The sequence below is a fragment of the Lissotriton vulgaris genome, chromosome 12, assembly GCF_964263255.1.
Source record: "Lissotriton vulgaris chromosome 12, aLisVul1.2, whole genome shotgun sequence".
NCBI lineage: Eukaryota > Metazoa > Chordata > Amphibia > Caudata > Salamandridae > Lissotriton > Lissotriton vulgaris.
Genome location: NC_141700.1, coordinates 118,512,588 through 118,533,613, shown reverse-complemented (window position 1 = coordinate 118,533,613; position 21,026 = coordinate 118,512,588). Strand labels below are relative to the sequence as shown.

Below are 21,026 nucleotides of genomic sequence, written 5' to 3'. Positions count from 1 at the left end.
TGAAGCAGAGGCAACCAAGCACATGCAGAGGAGCAGAGCTAAAGCATGGGCAACCAAGCACACACATAGTGGCAGTGAAGCAGAGACAACCAAGTACACATATTGTGGCAGAGGAGCAGAACTGAAACAGAGGCAACCAAGCACACAGTTAGTGTCAGAGGAGCAGAACTAAAGCATAGGCAACCAAGCACATGCACAGTGACAGAGGAGCAGAACTAAAGCATAGGCAACCAAACACACGCACAGTGACAGGAGGAGCAGAATTAAAGCAGAGGCAAGCAAGCACACACATAGTGGCAGAGGAGCAGAACTGAGGCAGAGGCAACCAAGCACACACATAGTGGCAGAGGAGCAGAACTAAAGCATAGGCAACCAAGCACACACGTAGTGGCAGAGGAGCAGAACTAAAGCATAGGCAACCAAGCACACACATAGTATCAATAGAGCAGAGCTAAAGAAGCAGCAGCCAAGCACACACATAGTGGCAGAGGAGCAGAACTAAAGCAGAGGCAAACAAGTACACACATTGTGGCAGAGGAGCAGAACTGAAGCAGAGACAACCAAGTACACACATTGTGGCAGAGGAGCAGAACTGAAGCAGAGGCAACCAAGCACACACTTAGTGGCATATGCACAGTGACAGAGGAGCAGAATTAAAGCATAGGCAGCCAAGCACATGCACAGTGACAGGAGGAGCAGAACTATAGCAGAGGCAAGCAAGCACACACATAGTGGCAGAGGAGCAGAATTAAAGAAGCAGCAGCCAAGCTCACATAGTGGCAGAGGAGCAGAACTAAAGCAGAGGCAACCAAGCACATGCAGAGGAGCAGAGCTAAAGCATAGGCAACCAAACACACACATAGTGGCAGAGGCGCAGAACTGAAAAAGAGGTAATCAAAGCGGGAGACAACCTTTACCACGCGGTAGTTTCTCTGCAGGCACTTTACAACGTGGGTTTTACAATGCAAGTTGTTTCAGTGACTTGCACTGGAGGGTGCTGCAAGCTAGGGAATAGTACGATTTACTATCCAACACCTTCCCTACTGTATGTAGACTGGTGTTGGAATAGTAAATCGTACTGTCCCTAAGTCCAGCGCAAGTCGTTGAAACAACTTGCATTGTAAAACCCACGTTGTAAGATACGCGTTGTATCATCATATATTCAATCAAAGCACATGCACAGTGGCAGAGGAGCAGAGCTAAAGCATAGGCCACCAAACACATGCACAGTGACAGGGTAACAGAACTAAAGAAGAGGCAACCAAGCAAACGCAGAGTGACAGAGGAGCAGAACTAAAGAAGAGGCAACCAAGCACACGCAGAGTGACAGAGGAGCAGAACTAAAGAAGAGGCAACCAAGCACACGCAGAGTGACAGAGGAGCAGAACTAAAGCAGAGGCAACCAAGCACATGCAGAGGGCCAGAGCTAAAGCATAGGCAACCAAGCACACACACAGTGGCAGGGTAGCAGAGCTAAAGCAGAGGCAACCAAGCACATGCAGAGGAGCAGAGCTAATGCATACGCAACCAAACACACGCACAGTGACAGAGGAGCTGAACTAAAGCATAGGCAACCAAACACACACACACACAGTGACAGAGGAGCAGAACTAAAGCAGAGGAAAGCAAGCACACACATAGTGGCAGAGGAGCAGAACTGAAGCAGAGGCAACCATGCACACACATAGGGGCAGAGGAGCTGAACTAAAGCAGATGCAACCAAGCACACACACAGTGACAGAGGAGCAGAACTAAAGCATAGGCAACCAAGCACACACATTGTGGCAGAGGAGCAGAACTGAAGCAGAGACAACCAAGTACACACATTGTGGGAGAGGAGCAGAACTGAAGCAGAGACCACCAAGTACACACATTGTGGCAGAGGAGCAGAACTGAAGCATAGGTAACCAAGCACATGCCAAGAAGCAGAGCTGAAGCAGAGGCAACCAAGCACATGCAGAGGAGCAGAGCTAAAGCATGGGCAACCAAGCACACACATAGTGGCAGTGAAGCAGAGACAACCAAGTACACATATTGTGGCAGAGGAGCAGAACTGAAACAGAGGCAACCAAGCACACAGTTAGTGTCAGAGGAGCAGAACTAAAGCATAGGCAACCAAGCACATGCACAGTGACAGAGGAGCAGAACTAAAGCATAGGCAACCAAACACACGCACAGTGACAGGAGGAGCAGAATTAAAGCAGAGGCAAGCAAGCACACACATAGTGGCAGAGGAGCAGAACTGAGGCAGAGGCAACCAAGCACACACATAGTGGCAGAGGAGCAGAACTAAAGCATAGGCAACCAAGCACACACGTAGTGGCAGAGGAGCAGAACTAAAGCATAGGCAACCAAGCACACACATAGTATCAATAGAGCAGAGCTAAAGAAGCAGCAGCCAAACACACACATAGTGGCAGAGGAGCAGAACTAAAGCAGAGGCAAACAAGTACACACATTGTGGCAGAGGAGCAGAACTGAAGCAGAGACAACCAAGTACACACATTGTGGCAGAGGAGCAGAACTGAAGCAGAGGCAACCAAGCACACACTTAGTGGCATATGCACAGTGACAGAGGAGCAGAATTAAAGCATAGGCAGCCAAGCACATGCACAGTGACAGGAGGAGCAGAACTATAGCAGAGGCAAGCAAGCACACACATAGTGGCAGAGGAGCAGAATTAAAGAAGCAGCAGCCAAGCTCACATAGTGGCAGAGGAGCAGAACTAAAGCAGAGGCAACCAAGCACATGCAGAGGAGCAGAGCTAAAGCATAGGCAACCAAACACACACATAGTGGCAGAGGCGCAGAACTGAAAAAGAGGTAATCAAAGCGGGAGACAACCTTTACCACGCGGTAGTTTCTCTGCAGGCACTTTACAACGTGGGTTTTACAATGCAAGTTGTTTCAGTGACTTGCACTGGAGGGTGCTGCAAGCTAGGGAATAGTACGATTTACTATCCAACACCTTCCCTACTGTATGTAGACTGGTGTTGGAATAGTAAATCGTACTGTCCCTAAGTCCAGCGCAAGTCGTTGAAACAACTTGCATTGTAAAACCCACGTTGTAAGATACGCGTTGTATCATCATATATTCAATCAAAGCACATGCACAGTGGCAGAGGAGCAGAGCTAAAGCATAGGCCACCAAACACATGCACAGTGACAGGGTAACAGAACTAAAGAAGAGGCAACCAAGCAAACGCAGAGTGACAGAGGAGCAGAACTAAAGAAGAGGCAACCAAGCACACGCAGAGTGACAGAGGAGCAGAACTAAAGAAGAGGCAACCAAGCAAACGCAGAGTGACAGAGGAGCAGAGCTAAAGCAGAGGCAACCAAGCACATGCAGAGGAGCAGAGCTAATGCATAGGCAACCAAACACACGCACAGTGACAGAGGAGCTGAACTAAAGCATAGGCAACCAAACACACACACACACAGTGACAGAGGAGCAGAACTAAAGCTGAGGAAAGCAAGCACACACATAGTGGCAGAGGAGCAGAACTGAAGCAGAGGCAACCATGCACACACATAGGGGCAGAGGAGCTGAACTAAAGCAGATGCAACCAAGCACACACACAGTGGCAGAGGGGCAGAACTAAAGCAGAGGCAACCAAGCACGTGCAGAGCTAAAGCAGAGGCAACCAAGCACGTGCAGAGGAGCAGAACTAAACCAGAGGTAACCAAGCACATGCAGAGGAGCAGAGCTAAAGCATAGGCAACTAAACACGCACAGTGACAGAGGTGCAGAACTAAAGCAGAGGCAACCAAGCACATGCAAAGGGGCAGAGCTAAAGCATAGGCAACCAAGCACGCACACAGTGGCAGGGTAGCAGAACTCAAGCAGAGGCAACCAAAACACATGCATAGTGGCAGAGGAGCAGAGCTAAAGCAGAGGCAACCAAACACATGCAGAGGATCAGAGCTAAAGCATAGGCAACCAAACACCCATACAGTCTCATGGGAGCAGAACTAAGTCAAAGGCCACGAAAGCACATACACAGTGGCAGAGGAGCAGACCTAAAGCATGGGCAACTAAACCCACGCACAGCAGCAAATAAGCAGAGCTAAAGCATAGGCATCCATGCACAGGCCCAGCGACAGAGGTGCGGAGCTGAAGCATAGGCAACCAAGCATAAGCATAATGGCAGAGGAGCAGAACTAAAGCATGGTCAACTAAGCACAGGCACAGCAGAAGAGAAGCAGAACTAAAGCATTAGAAGCCAAGCTAAGGCACAACAGCAGAGGAGCAGAACTAAAACATTGGCAGCTAAGCACACACAAATCTGCTGAATAACAGTACTAAAGCGTACACAACAAAGCAGACCCATAGCAGAAGTAAAGCATAGGTAACCAAGGATAAGCACATCAGCAGAGGAATATCATAGGCAACCACACACATGTGCAGGAGCAGAGGAGCCCAACTAAAGCATAGACACCCAAGCAGACACACAGCATCAAAGTTGCAGAACTAAAGCTTAGGCTGCCTAGCACAGGCATAGATGAGCAGAAATAAAGCATACAGAGCGAAGGACAGGCATAACAGCAGAGGAGTAGAACTCTGATCATGTGATACAGATTAGAGCACCTCAGTAGTAGGGGAACATTTACCAACACCGTGGGGCAGTTCTGTATCCATATAGCATAGCACAGGAACCCTCTTATATCCGAGCACAAGCAGAGGATATGCAGGCACTAAACACATGCTCATTCAGATCAAAGCACAGGCAGATCCAAGTGCAGCAGCAAAGAGGCAGCACTGTTTACTGTCTGTGAGCACAGGCATATTCAGAATCAAGCACAGGTAGGTCGGTATGTACAAACACTGAGTACAGAAATATCCAGACTGAAGCTCAGATATGGAAGCAGAGACATAGCCACTCTGCACAAACCGTAAATACAGGCATATCAGACCGAAGCACAGGGACTGAAACCGAGGCAGAGCACTATGCAGCAACCTGGAGTACAGGCCTATCCAGTCCCAAGCATAGGTATGGCAGCAGAGGCACAGCACCGCTCACTGACCGGTGTACAAGAATGTCCTGGCACAAGTATGTGTGCAGCACCTCCTAGCACTACTAGACAGCCTACTGAGCACAGGAATAACCACTCCCAAGCACAGGCAGATCAGCAGGCGCTCAGCACAGAACAACCACCCTGAGCACAGGTTCACCATGATATCGGAGAGCGCTGGTAGTACTGGGCAAAAATATAGTAGCAACAAGTTGTGCTGTTCTCATACTCTGGTCACTTGGAAGGCAGTGGAGAAGCAGCATTGTATTTCACATGTCCCGCACAGCACACACAGGCTTTAATGGGTTATTAAGGAACAGCCCTCACCTTAGACACATGTACGTCTGCCTGGTAGCGTGCATATGTACCATGTGAAACTAGATGAATATTCACCCTCAAATCTCTGAAGTTGGCACTTTTTGAACCTTATATGCACTATACAAAAGTTCATAAAATATAGGAAATTACGTATTCACACACTGATGGCACACAAACACTAGGCTCTGCAATCTGTGATGAAAACCTGAGAGCCATTCAGAAAGTTACCTCCAGATTATTAAAAACATCACAACAGCAGATTGTGTGCTATACAAATACCAGAACAATAAAGTAATTTATACGCTGAAGCACATGCACTCACAGACCATCTGAGCATTGACAGGCCACTAGAGAAACTATACTGTCCGAGATCCGCGGAAGAGGTACCGTCAGACCCTTACGTACAGGCAGCTCTGGAGGCGTTTGTGCTGATCCCTCAGCCCCTACATAGTTGCTGCATAGCAGTACTCTTGCCTAAGGTCTCTTACCCAAGCAGTAATCTAAGCAGACGCCTTGATATAGTTGCATGGGAGACCTACAGTGCACAGACACACACTCCTGAAACTGCTGCTGTCCTAGTGGTCTGTAGTCACCTGTGCATATCCCAGAACAATGGCACGCCTGGATCACTAAACTTCACTTACAGCAAGAAGTGCAACATGGTGTGCTCCACTCAAGAAAAAGCAGGTCCTCGCCCATGAGCGCACAAGTGAACAGCAGGCAAACACTGCCCTGCACGCATCACAGACCTGATAGCAGCAGAGCAATACTGTCCACTGACAGAAATGTAAATGCATGCCCATACCACAGAGAACAAGCACAGGTCTAGACCTCCATTAGTCTGCAAACAACCCAGAGCACAGGCATGATAGCAGGGAAATCTACACCCTGCCTGATCAACACACCCATCATGGCTGGGCTCAGTAACAGAAGAAAGCGTGGGCTGCTTTCATGTGTGTGTAGCAACAGTGTAGCCCATGAACTAAGATCTCAGGAACACCAGCATGAGAGTAGTATTCTGCTCACAGCCTCCTGCATTGGAGCTGTAGATGACTGACCCCAGGCACACACTCAGCAGGAAAACAACTCTTGGAGCTTACCTCAGAGGTTAAAGAAAGCAGCCGAGGAACAGTCCTCTGACTAGTTGCCTGCGCTGTGGCACGCCCATACACTCTGGCATATTTACAGCTAAAATGGAACAGTTCCTTGCCTAGACAGCCTTACACAAGAGCGGCCACACAGCAGAGTACAGGTCTACATAGGCCCCTGACATAGCTACATTGTCAGTAAAGGAGCTGTCTGGTCTGCTGCACATCATAGATTTCGTGATGAAGAAAAATTGAACAATCTAGTACTATCTTCAGGTTGGCATAGGATTGGTATCAACAGGCAAAATCAAGCGATCGCAAATCACCAGAGATAAGTCTCGCCCAAAGTTGTCCGTTTGGCTATGGTCGAAGAGACCATGCACCAGGAAATGCTTCTAGACAAAAGAATGGGTCTCAGATATGCTATCGGAAAGCATTTGTAAAAAAGCACTTGCTTGCAAAGGGTAGTAGAACAGTTAAGGCTTCTAGACTCCATACCTGTGCTTTCTCAGTGTAGTCTCGCCTCTCGATTTGGTAGCGGTAATGAGCTCAAGGCTGAACTCCACCAGACAAGTGTGGTGTGCAAACCAGTTAACGGATGATAAATGCACTGCCCAGATAATGAAAACTACATGACCTGTACAAAGTTTGAGTTAAAAAAAACTCTATACTAATAATGTAGCAGAAGGTATAAATATGCCTATACCGAAAGAGTGTAGAACGAACCACCCAGGAGATTTTCTAATTAAAGTTTATATATTTAGAAATATGTCCAGGACTGAGGCTCCCGATCAGAAGTCTTACTCAACCAGCAGTAGAAGACACACCGTCCAATGTTCTGTTCCCATTCAAGAATTTGAAATTTGCACATCTACTGGCTGGAGAATATAAATGCAATGTTTGTTGTGGCCTATACATTAATAGATTAAATTGCAAACTGTACATTTTAATAGACTCACAAAACCCTTTTTTCAAAAAGGCTCCTGTTTTTTTTTATATTGGGTGGAGAGCAAACATAGTCCTCTCGTCCACTGTCTGCAGGCCTCCGATACAATTCCCAAAGTGGGAGCTGTCACACACACAGACATCTTCCCTTTGTGAGTCGGTTAGCACCACCACTGGTTCAGCAATGTGTGGGGAGAAGGATCACAGTTATTCTCACCTTCCTCACCTCCACGGTTGTGAAAGGTAAAGCTAAGGCCCTCATTCAATGCCTTAAACAAGATTAGCCCCTCTGCCCAAATGACTTAAATCAACTGGTTATATATATCAACTGTTTATATCAACTACTACCTTGAGCAACTACACCCAAGGCTTTAGGTAGTTTTCCAAAAGGTCTTCAAAAGAAGGTCCACTGACATTTTAAAACCTTTCGGCTAGAACATCTGGAATTGCAGTGTCCTTCAGAACACAGGAGCCACTCTGCTCCTTTGACTTCTCAAGCTTGTCCAGCACTGACATTGCAGTTGCCTCTCTGCTACTGGACTGTAGGAGCCTCTCTGCTCCTCACCTCTAGGGCTTTTATGACTCAGACATCTTGGTACAGTGTAAGAGACTCTGTGCCTCTGGCACTGCATGGTTTCTGTGCCCCTGTCACTGTAGATGCTTTTGTGCCTCTGATACTGCAGGTCCCTGAGCTCTTCGGAGGCTTTTCTGCTTCTACCGCTGTAGCCGCCGTGTTTCCCTTGCGCTGCAAGTCTTCTTGTCCCCCGGTACTGAAGCCTCCCTTCTGCCCACACACTGCAGGTCTTCTGTGCTCCTTTCACTGCAATATCAGCTCAGTGTGTACTACTGCAATTCTTAATAATAATAATCATCCTTATTTGTAAAGCGCAAACATATCACCCCTTAACGTTTCAATGCACTGGGGGCCGTCGAGGAGATTAATGTGAGCTATTGCCCAGAGTTGCATGATGATGAGGTGCCGCCGCTGGCGATCGAACCGTGAGCCCTGCGCTCCGGAGTCAGGCACTCTGGCCTCTGCGCCACATCTCTCCCACTTCAGTACCCCTGCCACTGTAGAAGCCTCTCTGTTGCAGCCTCCCAGAAGCCGATGGCTGCTACAACACTAGAGTTGTCTGTCCAAAGAGCCTGGTCTGATTTACCTGCTTTGCAACATTCCCAGGAACGCGCTTGGAACGTTATCCTTCCGCAGGTGAGTCACAAAGATACGGAGCAGTGTTTACAGAAGTCCTGCTGTAGAGACGTTGTTAAGCTCTCATCCAGACATGTTTATTCACCGATGATGTGCCCTGACTTAACACCTTATAATTAAGAGCACAGTGACGTTTGTACATTCAAAGTCTTGTTCCCATCTGATGACTCTTAGCAGTCTTCTGGTGTACTTTCTGTTCCTCACAGGGTTACAGCCAGTGTTCTGCTATTGTTTATTTCCCCATCTGTAGCACCAAGTATACCACGTTGGAGCCAGTTGTGAGTAATAGTGTTGTGTCTTAGTTGGCTTATGTGTCTGCGTCAGTTCGAGTGGTGAGGCATTTTTCCACTATTCTAATGAAGGGTTGAACCAGATTAAAGGGTATGTGTCTGCTATTGAGGCAGGTCTCTTCCCTGTAGTTGCCATGATCCAAGACAACAAGTTTGGATTTGTTACAAGGGGGAACTTCCTTCTGAGGTGCCACATCGGCTAAAGACCAGAAAGCGTTTTCTGCTTAAGCTATTGGGTTGGCTGTAGCTCTGCCCTTTTTACCAAGCAGCCTTAAGATGGGAGCCCTCTTGAGGGAAGCCAACATCTCACCAATGGTGGAAGCTACAACTATCTTCATGTACTTCTACGTAAAGATATGAAGGGAGGGCCCCATGTTGCAGTGCTGGCGCCCTCCTGATGCACGTTTCCTGAGGGGCATGGTGGGTCACTGCAGTGGTGCCCTGGACAGCTGCATAGCTGCCAAGGTTTCAGATTGCTATGTTTGACATTTTCATAATTTCAGTGTAGTAATGAGTGACATTTCAACGACTGAGTGACACTTTCTCGCAAGCAAAATCAACACACTATGTTTGCAGATTTACAGTCTTTGCGGCAACCAGCAAAGTATGTTGCTCACCTCGTGAAAACTAGCGACCAGAGGCTGTGAGGTGTCGCTGCAGAGCTTCAACTAACCGGGAAGACAGCTTATTGACCCCCCTAAGCACTATTATACTTTTGAGTCCGATTATTAACCCTCTCCAGAGGCACACTGCCTGAGACGGGCACTAGTAGCTTCCTTAAATTGTGAGACGAGCTGCAGCACTTCGGTTTACGGCCTGCTGAAAAGCGAGCTGGAGGTCAAGTGGGGAGGGTTTGTGAATAAAGGGATTGCAAGAATACTGCCATAGTACATTCCACAAGGGTCCATTTACCTTGGGGACTTGCCATCTAGTCCAATAAAGTGACTGCAAATATGTGCTTACCCAATCATTAAATGCCAAACTGATTTTGTTCTGCAAAATGAGGGGCTGTGTGCCTTGAAGGCAAATAGGGTTCAAAGCAAAAGGACCAGCTACATGCAAATGGAGAACTTTACTTAAGTAAAAACTGGAAGGGTGTCCTCAGTGAATATAATAGCTTTTCTGCCAACCTGTCAAGGAAGTGGTAGTTGAGATTCAGTATGGCAAAAATTGAATCTTACACAGAAGAGATCTACATGACCTGACCCCTTTGACAGTTTTCTAGGTCGAGCCTGGGTAGCGCATGCGCTGTTCTGTGACACATGGGGTATTTAGGTATGGACTTAAAGCTCTGCCTATATTTTTGTTGCTTTGTGTCATTGTCCAATGTAAACTGTAGCTTTTCATTGGTCAATAGGCTTAGTAGTCCCTCCTTACTACTGCCTTGTCTCATCTTGTAACCCTCCAGAAGGACTGGTCCTCTTATGTGTGTTGTTACTCGGTAGGCTTTAATTACAGCCTCTGAGCACTATTTTTTCAATGGTTTTCACCTGCCTGTTGTTGCAGGCAAGACACGCTTTCTCCTAACTGTTTATTTTTCTTTTTTATAGCTCGGCACGCAACAGTGGCAGCCGCGCCTTTGGTTTATTTGCACACCGAATGCGGCCGCATGTTTTAAATAAAATGTTTATTCACTTTTTATTGTTTACAAGTGCCCCATTCTGAGATTTCACCTTAATAAAGGCCGCACCCCTTTCTTTAGATGAGCCGCGTCTAAAGAAAGGTCTGCGGCTGTTATTAAAGTGAAACTGCGGCATGGGGCACTTCTGCAAAAAAAAAAAAAACATGGATTTGTTTGTCAAGTTGACAAACTTTTTTTGTAAAAACACCCATACCGCACTTTACCTTTAATGGCTGCCACGCCCCTTTCATTAGACGCAGCACTTCTAAAGAAGGGGTGCGGCCTCTATTAACATGAAAGCGCTGCATGGGACACCTGTACATAACAAACAAATATTTGCAATGCAATAGGTCTTGCATTTGCGAGAATTAAAGCTACCATCATTTACAATGCCAATAGCTCAAACTCCTGTAAATGCGAGACCTATTGCATTGCAAATGCTGTTTCAAAGTGGGTTAATATTAATGCGACAGATGTAAAAGACATAAGGGATAGTGGATAATAGTGGCATAAACCTTACTAAACTGTTGTTTAACATGAATCAATTTAAAAACAGATTTGGAAATTTGAAAGACAATGCTCGACGCCCGTGCTGAAATAACATTGAATACTGTTAAATGTTGTCTCCACTTCAGATTTCGGAGTATTACTGCTAAAGCTTAAAGGGGCCCCCTCACATGTTAAAGTGCATTTGTCTTCGCTCTCCTTGGGAGGGGGCACAGAGTCGGTGACTGACGGCGACCGGCCCATCCTTTGAATGCTCCGCAGGCGTACGACTGCGGTACCGGTTGCCCCACTGAAGAGCTAGCTTGCACAGAAGAATACAAATCATACAAGCAGTCAGGCTTTCCTCTACCTCCCCTTCTATCCTCTGACTACACTATCCTTTCTTTTCCATCCTTTAATCCACTAAGAGCGACCAGCCCATGTTAAGAACTGCCTATGACTGTATGCTAGTCACAAAATCTCAATAAAAATGTTTTAAAAAAAATAAAAAAAGCATGCATCTTAAAAGCACGCACTACTTATTAGCGGCATCAACGTGCGCTGCCACTGAGCAGCTAGTTTCAGCATAGCAGCAATATGGCTTGACACAGCTGAGGCAGACGCAATGCCTATGATGTGCGACTTTGCATTTCAGTGTGGTGGTATGGACCACCACACTGAAATGCGTTAGTCTTACTCCTGATGCGTGCTACTTGGCAGGGCTGTAGCTGCTGGTATCTTTCTTCTGTTTAGTGCAATATGTAGGTGGTGCCTTCATGTTTGCCTTTTTGTTGTTGTTTTTTTTTAAATCTTTCCATTTAATACTTTTTCATTTATTTTCCTATTTCATCCCGCCTATTTAGACTATTTGTGCCAGGTATACAAAACTTGGCTCCGCAAAGAGTATATATAAAATGCCTCTCAGCCAATAATCTTCTTTATAAAGAAGTCTTTGCTTGAATTGTTGGTTTATGTTGAGGTTTACCTTCAACTTTAAATCTTAACTGAAAACACCATTATTTTGAACTTAGTGCTGCTGGAAAAAATGGGCTCAGGAGTCCGTTACATTCTTGACTGTAGGGCACACAAACACCAGCCAAGGCAAGATGGTGGTGTAAAAGTCATGAGACTATCTCAGTAGTTTTGAAAATGGATGGCATTGGAGAAGTGATTCACTGCAGGAAGTTTCCAGAGCTACGAGGGGTAGGGGTTGGTCGATCCCCACAAAGCTGGGAGGCAGTTGCCCTAGAGGGTATGATGCAGCGAGTCACCTTGATGAGGAAATGCCAGAAAAGTTGGAGTGTCCTCCGTAGTCGTATATTTAAGAGGCATGAGGTTTAATTGTAAGACCTGAGAGCTTATTAAAACAAGTACCGTATTTTCTGGCGTATAAGACGACTTTTTAATCCTTGAAAATCTTTTCAAAAGTTGGGGGTAGTCTTATACGCCGGGGTCATTTTATAAGCAAGCGAATATAGCCCAAACCCGATATTTTAAAAGGAAAAGAAGGGGGTCGTCTTATACGCCCAGTCGTCTTATGCGCCAGAAAATACGGTAACTAATTCTCGGGGACCTTTTAGATATTGTAATAAATTTGTTCATTAGTTGAGAGGGGTGGAAGCACTACTCTAATATTAAACACAATCCCTGTCAGAGTGAACCATAGTTATTCACTAAATTAACCTGTGCGTAACCCTCTGGTAACTTGGCACAGAAGCAGTGAGGAGAAACTTAAGGGCAATGTGTAAGGTATGTATGGAGCACTCAAACACTTTTAAAATGAAAACACAGAACAATTAAAAATCCCAAACCAATTTAGGAAAATAGAGAAAATGTTAATGAATAAAATGACACAAAACTAATTAAATCCAATCAGTATCAAAGTTTTTGGTGAAAAATAGCACCAAAAAGAACAAATGCCAACGGTGGGTATCTGATCTTGCGAGACTGGGACGAAGTCACAAGTTAAGGCCAACCTTGATGGAGCCCAGGTTAGGTCAGTTGCCAGGTTTGCCCATGTCTGGATTTACCTTCGGACGTGGAAGACATTTTGAAGATTTCCTGCAGAAGCTAGTGTCCTCAGCAGGGCCATGAAGCAGGCTGTACCAGGGAGGAGGTCCTTGATAACTGAAAGGCGTTGGGCGTAGGCTCCGTAGCACCGTCAACGATGGCAGGAAAAGCACAGAGTGGGAAAAGCTGGATTTTCAGGCCGAGGACATCATGGTCGTCAGTGGGGTGCTGGTTGCCATCGAAACCGAAGATTTCGGTCTTCAGATTTAGAGGTTTTTTTGGAGTTCGAAATACCCCAGCAGGACAAGGATGCAGGCTTTAGTCAAAGAGGGCCCCACAAGACTAGATACAGTCATCGAGATGTCCCACTGAAAGGGATTTGCTGCTGCAGAGAAGAACGAAGCGAGAGCTGCAGTGAATTCAATCCACCAGTGTTGCACCTTGGCTGTTCGGCTTGCAAGGAGATCCTGGCTCCAAGCACCTGGGGGTGCACCGCTTGGGGCTAGGACTCTAGCAGGGACCAGAAGACGCAGGCAGGTAGGTTGCAGGGTCTCTGTAGCTCTGTCTCCCTGTAACATACACAGGAAACCACCCATATAGCCCTTGGAGTCATTGTGGTGCTCCTCGGTTCAAGAAACTGTTCCGGTCTTCTTTCCTCAGGTAGAAGGGCAGTCCTTCCAGTAATAAGGCAGTCCCAATTTCCCATTTGCTGGCACTGAGCAAGTAGTTCCTTTCTCGGTCTCTGCAAATAATGCAATTCCAGGGCATGCTAATGAGTGCAACACCAGGGAATACCTAAGAGCATTCTTGAAAATTCCTGTATATGTGTGTGCAGAATGAGCGTTTTGAAGCAAAGAGCTGAAAATCTGCAAAACCTGGTCATATATTAGCTGCCTATATTATAAGATAATTGAACAGTGTTTTCAAAACTGTTATCATTTAGAAACAACTTTAGGATCTGTGACCCCTGTTCATTTGAAATATTGTTCACCATGACAGAAACTTTGAAGGTAACATTGCACTATTCTACTGTGATTCAGATGATTGTATTCTGTGTAGTACTTAATTTATGCTGGTAGTTGCTGGTGAGGCCCATCAGCGCTATTTTTGGGTACAAGCACATATTTTTCCTCATCAGACTTTGTTCAAGTGAGTGCAAGAGAGAAAAACCCAAAAGTAACAAAGGAGAGTGAAAAAGATGGGAAAACTGTGGCAAAGAGAGAAAGCAAAGATGAAAAGGTACCTGCAAGGGTGAGCAAAAAAAGCAGGGCATGTCTGATGATAGAACAAAGAGGTGTAAGGTGGAATCAAAGCTATGTAGCCTCGGTATTCATCACCCGAGCCCTCACTAGTGCAGACTGAGGACTTCTGAGCAAAACATTGGGCCCTGGCACTTTTTATTTCTTTAAAAAACTTCAGCACTTTTTCCATGCACTATTATGAGAAGACACACATTCCCACATTTAAGTTCATGTGAATATGGGAATGTATCTAAGGTGTAAGGCAGGGGATTGCTGTTGACAGTTCAAGGAATAACTGCTTCGTCAAATGCAGTGTCCATTATTGGCCACTTCGTAAAATACTAAGGCTTGGTAAGATGAGAGAATTTTTTGGCGTTTTTGAGAAAAAGTGGCAAATCATGCTGTAGAGAATCTTGTTTATCATAAAGACAGAACATTATCAATGTACCAAACTAAAGGAGACACCTTTTCTGATGCTGTTTGTAATACAGAGGTAGGTTTAGCGTGGAGCGCGAAGGTAGGATGGCATCCTCTTTGAGGATGGTTGATGGTTCCCAGGACAACATCTCCACAGCTAGGGAGAGAAGGATGTACTATTGTCCTCACAGTTCCTAATTGTTGATTACAGCGCCAGTCCATGCCTCACAAACTAAACAAAGAGCTGGAGCCCTCTGGCACACACTGAGATGAAGTCATCTCATTAATAATTAGTGTAAAGAAAGCCTGGGATTAGTGGATAAAGAACTAAGCCCTGTGTCACAAGAGTGGAATCTGGAAACCATTGTATTAACCAGTGCCTTCCTGGTAGAGTTCATGTGCACTTCTAGAAGGTTTAACTCTCTGTGGCCTATGGGCAGTCCATGAACAGTCAACACCCGGCAACTATTTTTTTGCAGTGTGATTGGTCAGATTAGCACTCGCCTTATTTCCTCTCTCCATTGATGGGCAAGACATAGGGGTCCTAACAGTTCTCAATAGATCAGTGCTTAAAATTCAGAAAATGTAAATGTTCTGAGAGGCAAAAGAACTTTTAAAGGCTATGTGAAACGTTGCATGAGGTTAGCAACTGAGCATATCTGAGAAACTTACAACACAAAAACATATCCCTCCCCATGCCCAAGTATGGAATTTAATAGTGCCCCAAGAGAAATTTGGATTTGGCTAAAAAAAGGTAAAGTTTTTCCATGTAAAGGCACACCTTATTGGAAATACATTTTTCATTATTAGAGAAAATATATACTGCCTAGACATTGTGACCAGGTACCAGGAGCTAGGTAGGACACAGCTATTATTTGTACTGGGGTCATTGAACAGTTTTAATTTGCACTGTCTCATCTAACTCTTGTTCCACGAATTGTTAGTAAATGGAAGGATCCTAGTTGCAATATAATGTACTTTGCACCAATGTGGGGATGAAACGTGATTTTCTAAACACACAAGATCTATCTGGCATCATCTGAAATGGCATGTCCCTCTGGAGCTTTTCTGAAAGAGTAAGGTAAATTATCACAAGCGCAGATCATCGCGTTCAGAAACGTAGTTCCTAAAGCCCTAGAATTTTAACTTTATTATTTTCTGGACAACTGCATGGATAATGTTAGATTAACTAAAGCTCCCCAGAGGTACCTGGAAAAAGTGGGATTCGATTTGCCCTGTGATGTTTGCAGAAGTCATTATCAGTCCTGCCACGTTTTGTATTATTTGTTACCCGAGCAAGAGTTGAGAATGTCTTCTTCTTTGTTATATCTTTCTGATTAAACCAGATTCACCTTCCTCACTGAAGGAAGCTCATGCTTAAGGACCGTCTCAAGCGGCTATTAAGGATTTTCTGTAGGTTGGACCGTCAGCCTGTTTTGCTAGAACTGAAAATGATTCTAGCAAACTTTACAAATTTACATTAGAACATAGACACAGCTAACATTTGGAATATTCTTTTCAGAGTATTCCTTTAATGTAGGTGAAAATGTGACTTCTAAAGTGTGGGAATTGCAATTTCTTTCCTCATCTTTGACTGACATATTTTTCTGATTGAGCCACAAAGTGTGTTTCAAAGGTTCGGTTAGACATTAAAATATATCACCTGCGTTACACCCAGTAACTCATCTGGAAGGTGGTGCTGGTTGGGATGTCAAGAAGGCTTGTTGCTATTATATTGATTGAACAAAAGCCTGTCAGGCTGCGGATCCGCCCTTCGCTCTGCAATGGGTTGCGTACAGAGTTCACACACTTTCCAAGGAAGGAGTAGAAAGACATGTAGAGGCCTCTGCCAGCTTCTTTTACCAAAACAAACTAAGCTGGTCACCATAATGGGACAACTCATTCTGGAAAGGATAAATCATAGCTTCCAGCAAACTTGTCTACATGGTAACTGTGATGTGGCAACATGGAAGGGCATTGCAGTTCATATGGGTTGAGACATATGTGGTGCTTTAAAGCTGTTCAGCTTGTCATCAGACTCCCCGTTTCAGGAGAGCCTGATAGGTGCTCCTGTCTGTAAAACATGCAAATTATTTAGTGCTGGAAGAAGAAAACATCACTTGAATGTAACTGTGATCTTCCTATGTTAATATTTTACATAAAGTAACATGCAGCCTCTATATTGTACCGCTCTTGTGTTCCTAAGGAAAGGTTTATGTTCAGTATTATCACAAGCGGTTTTTGATGAGGGCCTGGCGCCCATCCAGTCATTGACTGAGTTCATTAACCCCTCCCCTGCTGATGACGGAACTGCTCCGTCATCAGCTGCGGTGGCGCTGTGCTGATGACGGAGCGGTTCCATCATGGCCCGGCCGCCGCGCCTGCCCGGCGCTGATTTCGCGCCTGCGCAGCGCATTCTATTGAGCGGGGCGGGCCATGACGGAACCGCTCCGTCACGAGCACAGCTCAACCGCGGCTGGTGACGGAGCAGTTCTGTCACCAGCATGCGGCCACCCCGCCCTGTTAGCGCTGCGGCAGAATAGCCACCGCAGCTAAAGGGTTAAAAAGCCTGAAGCCTTATGAGGCTGCTACAGTGGAACCCCTGCCTGTACATTACTAAACCATTCAATTCCAATGATGGAGAATAAGGACTTGAAGCATTCTGGTCTGAAAGCTATCAGCACTTTATAAACACTGTTTCAGTTAAGTAACTTGATATTTTTGTGTAAAAAAGAAACCTTGTTGATCTATTTCTCTTATTTTGTTAAGACCAAGGATTCATGTCTTCAGGTTAGTATACTCCTGCACGTACACAGGATGGTATACTCCTGCACGTACACAGGATGGTATACTCCTGCACGTACACAGGATGGTATACCCCTGCACGTACACAGGATGGTATACTCCTGCACGTACACAGGATGGTATACTCCTGCACGTACACAGGATGGTATACTCCTGCACGTACACAGGATGGTATGCTCCTACACGTAAACAGGATGACGTTGACCTCTATATTAACTTTGGCCATGGCAGCATGACTTTCTAAACTGCAAGCATCAGAGGCCCCTTTAGCTATCACTTTCTTTGGCCTTTGCATGACTTCGCAGCGCTGGAGCCTTTTACATTTCTTTGGATGCATCTTCTACAGGGCTTGCAAGGACTTGGCTAACACCAGGGTTTACATTAGACTAATAAACTCAGCAATGATGATATTGAGGTTTGAAGTTCCAGTCTTTTGCCACACCTTTCCATCAACCAACGGGGCACACCTTCTAATGGATAAGGTTGCTGTTCTTGTTTATGTGCAGCTTTTGTTCTCATTATTTGTTTTGCTTACCTACTTAGTGATACTTTCTCTAAATGTCTATCTTTACCTCTACATTGATTTCTGTATGTGCTTCGTTCCAGTGGTCGGCGAGAAAGAGAAGGCAAACGGCTCTGTGAATGTGCGGACCAGGGATCAAGTGCAGCATGGTGAGCATCGCCTCCAGAATGTCTTGACTCGCCTGAGGGAGCTACGAGACTTGCGTGTGAGGAACGCCGAGGAGCTCTTCTGAAGACATTGTTTGGGATATGGAAACATTTATTGTTCCAAGAGACACAGCCCTTTGGCACTGTGACTGCGTCGTTTAGTCTGTGAAAGCAAACACAGGACTTCTCGGTCATGCTCTTCTTGAGCGTGCTTGGCCTGCTCGACTTGCAGCACAACACCCTTACTATAGCCGTATCTTGTGTGGGTCGTTCGTCTCAAAGGAAGCTCCAGAAAGTAGGATTGTTTCCTGTTGTGTAAGGTGTGTTGCCCTATGCTCTTGGTGCGCATCTCATATAGCAGTACGGCTATTGTTAATGCACATGACCTCTTCTCCCCCACAAGGCCTAAGTGGCTTACGTCCGACGACCTCTTCACAATGAATGAAGTACATGGATCTCCGTGCTTGTTTGAAGAAGCAGAGCTTTGGTCTCTACCGTGTGATCTGACTTTAAAGTCACTCATAGCACTTGGCCTCCCTAAGAGAACCCTTCAAAGCCATTGAGTCTTACAGGTGATCATTGAGGTAATGTTGTGGACTGCAAACCCCTGTGTCACACTTGTTCGCATTGAGCGGGAACTGAAAATCATATGGAATTAAAATTCATTTCAGAAAGGTTTTTCTGTTTTTGGTGATATCTTCAATCATGAAGTGAAGAGGAGCTTGTTTGGAAGAAGAGGAGAGTAGAAGATTTGCTGGATCAAGGTAAAAGTGGGTTGGGGTAAAACTGTCAAAGTTATGTGGTAAGAGGAATTTCTTCTGGTTCATAAACAGGGGCCAGTGGGTGGATTATAAAAGGGATGGTTTAATGTGTAGAGGGAGAGCATATATACCGGAAGAATGATTGGTTCACCCAGGGGACCTTTTTATTGATTGGATTTAAGATTAGTTATAAAAAAAATTCAGGAGGTGAATGGAAGAGCCCTGAGCTACAATGGGTTAGACTCGTATTACAGCTCCTGGTTGTGGTCTGCCAGTCCAACTACCAGGATGTGTGTCTTGGTCAACTCACCAATAACACATGAGCATTCTCTGTAAGGGAAAAATAGCAAAGGAATCTTAACCTTGGACCAAACAAGTGCAGTAACCCCATCTATCTTTGAGCGCAGATCGCCGAAGTAATCAACAATTTTAGTGAAAATAGATCACATCGGTAAGTTAAATCAATTTCTATTCCTCAACTGCATCTGTAGCGGGGCATCATATCACAGGGCATCAGCCGTGGTAGTTGCCATCTGTAGGGGCACACCACATTTATAAGATGATAACAACAACTCCAGCCCCCAGTGTACATCACACAACACAAACGAACAAAGCACATAGCATTCATAAGATAATCACTCCAGCCCTTCCTTATAGAAGCATTATAGAAGAACATCACATTGTTAAAAGGTAACAACTACTCTAGCTCTCACCTTTTAGTTGAAGCGAATCTCACTCAAAGGATTCATCCCCCCGGCTGTCATCTGTGAGCTCTCATGTCAATGCTAACAGAAGGCAGGCACCCCTTTCCACACCTGCATGAATAGCATGTCTCTTATTCCATTGTCTGTAGGTGAAGGTCATCTCAGGCAACAATTACACTCTATAGGTTCATGTATGCACTTAACCCTATATATTGTTGCGGCCCATCACAACACTGAGAAGAGAAAAGAAACAATAATTCTTCAATTGTCTTTTATAGGTTGTTTTTGGATAGTACTACAATTTCACTTGTTACGAAGTTAAGCCCTGCTTGGATCTGAGAAGAATGTCGCTTTTTTAATTTTTGTCCAGGAAACCCCAATTCACTTGAAATAGACAACTAGGCTAATCCTTGCGCATCATAAAAAGCACATTTGTATGAGATCGTCCGGATGTGGGAGTCTATAGATGCTGTGCAGCTTCATGGAGTCTGTTTTACAGTCCTGGTTATTGAAAGTGTCTCTATCTAGCCCCAGACATTTCTTCAAGCCCTTGCATGGGAGGTGTCAATCCTTAGACCTAGAAGTGATCCTGGTCAACCACTGAGCACCTCAAAATTTCAAAGCAAACAATTTTAAAAGTCATATGTGATGTGCACTAATGTTATATTCATTTGGTAGCTTTTAATTGTGTTTAGGAATAACCCTCAATTAATTGTAGACAGTACTATATTAAAGGCTGTGATTGCCGCTCTATAACCCTGTCTTTAAGACAAATTGATTGGCAAGAGCCCAAGCTCAGCCCGTGTATCTATAAAATGTGATAACCAAGCGCTTTGCACCACCACATAAGCCCACTCCTCCCTGGTGTGTAAAATATTTGTAACATTTGTGGTCACCATGTTTTCATCCCCAGTCAACGATTACAGTGTCACCACGTAATATAGCATACACCACAAACAAGTATTATACATGCGTTTGCCAAGTTATGAAAGTTTTCCTATGAAAAATCTGTTATTAATATGGACTACCTGTGCCAGCTACACCATGAAAGATGCACTTCCAAAGTGTAAACTACAGGGCATTCTTGTCAGGAGAATACCTTCAGAGGAGTGGAACGCCCCAAAAATAGATATCGGAGTCTGGTTATGGCCTGGGAATGATGTATGGGCTTGGTCGCCAACAACTGTTGTAGTGTATGATGCCACTGTCACAATCCGCCCCTTGCCTGTGGTCATGAACAGAAGTGCCCAGCAACATTTGTTCTCAAGAAGCCTACGCTATTGGCTTTCACTCCCCTAGGCAACCAGCATTGTAGCGCCACCACTGAGTAATTGCAAAGGAGCCATGCCTTAATTATAGGAGACCCTCTATGGTTGAACCCAATTTTCCAACAGTTCAGACATCAATTTCTGCCTGCAAGACTTGCGGTGACCAAAAGGGGACTTGTAA

At 45.2% G+C, this 21,026-nt stretch overlaps 1 protein-coding gene across 1 annotated transcript in view; it reads left to right on the top strand.

Annotated features, from left to right (window-relative positions):
- TARS2 (threonyl-tRNA synthetase 2, mitochondrial) overlaps window positions 1-18,787 on the top strand; it is a 195,892-nt gene extending 177,105 nt beyond the window's left edge. The window contains exon 19 of the mRNA XM_086947465.1: window positions 18,050-18,787. Within this exon, the coding sequence (XP_086803591.1) occupies window positions 18,050-18,198 (149 nt within the window). The 3' untranslated portion in view covers window positions 18,199-18,787. The remainder of the gene's footprint in view (window positions 1-18,049) is intronic.
- The last annotated feature ends 2,239 nt before the right edge of the window (window positions 18,788-21,026 follow it).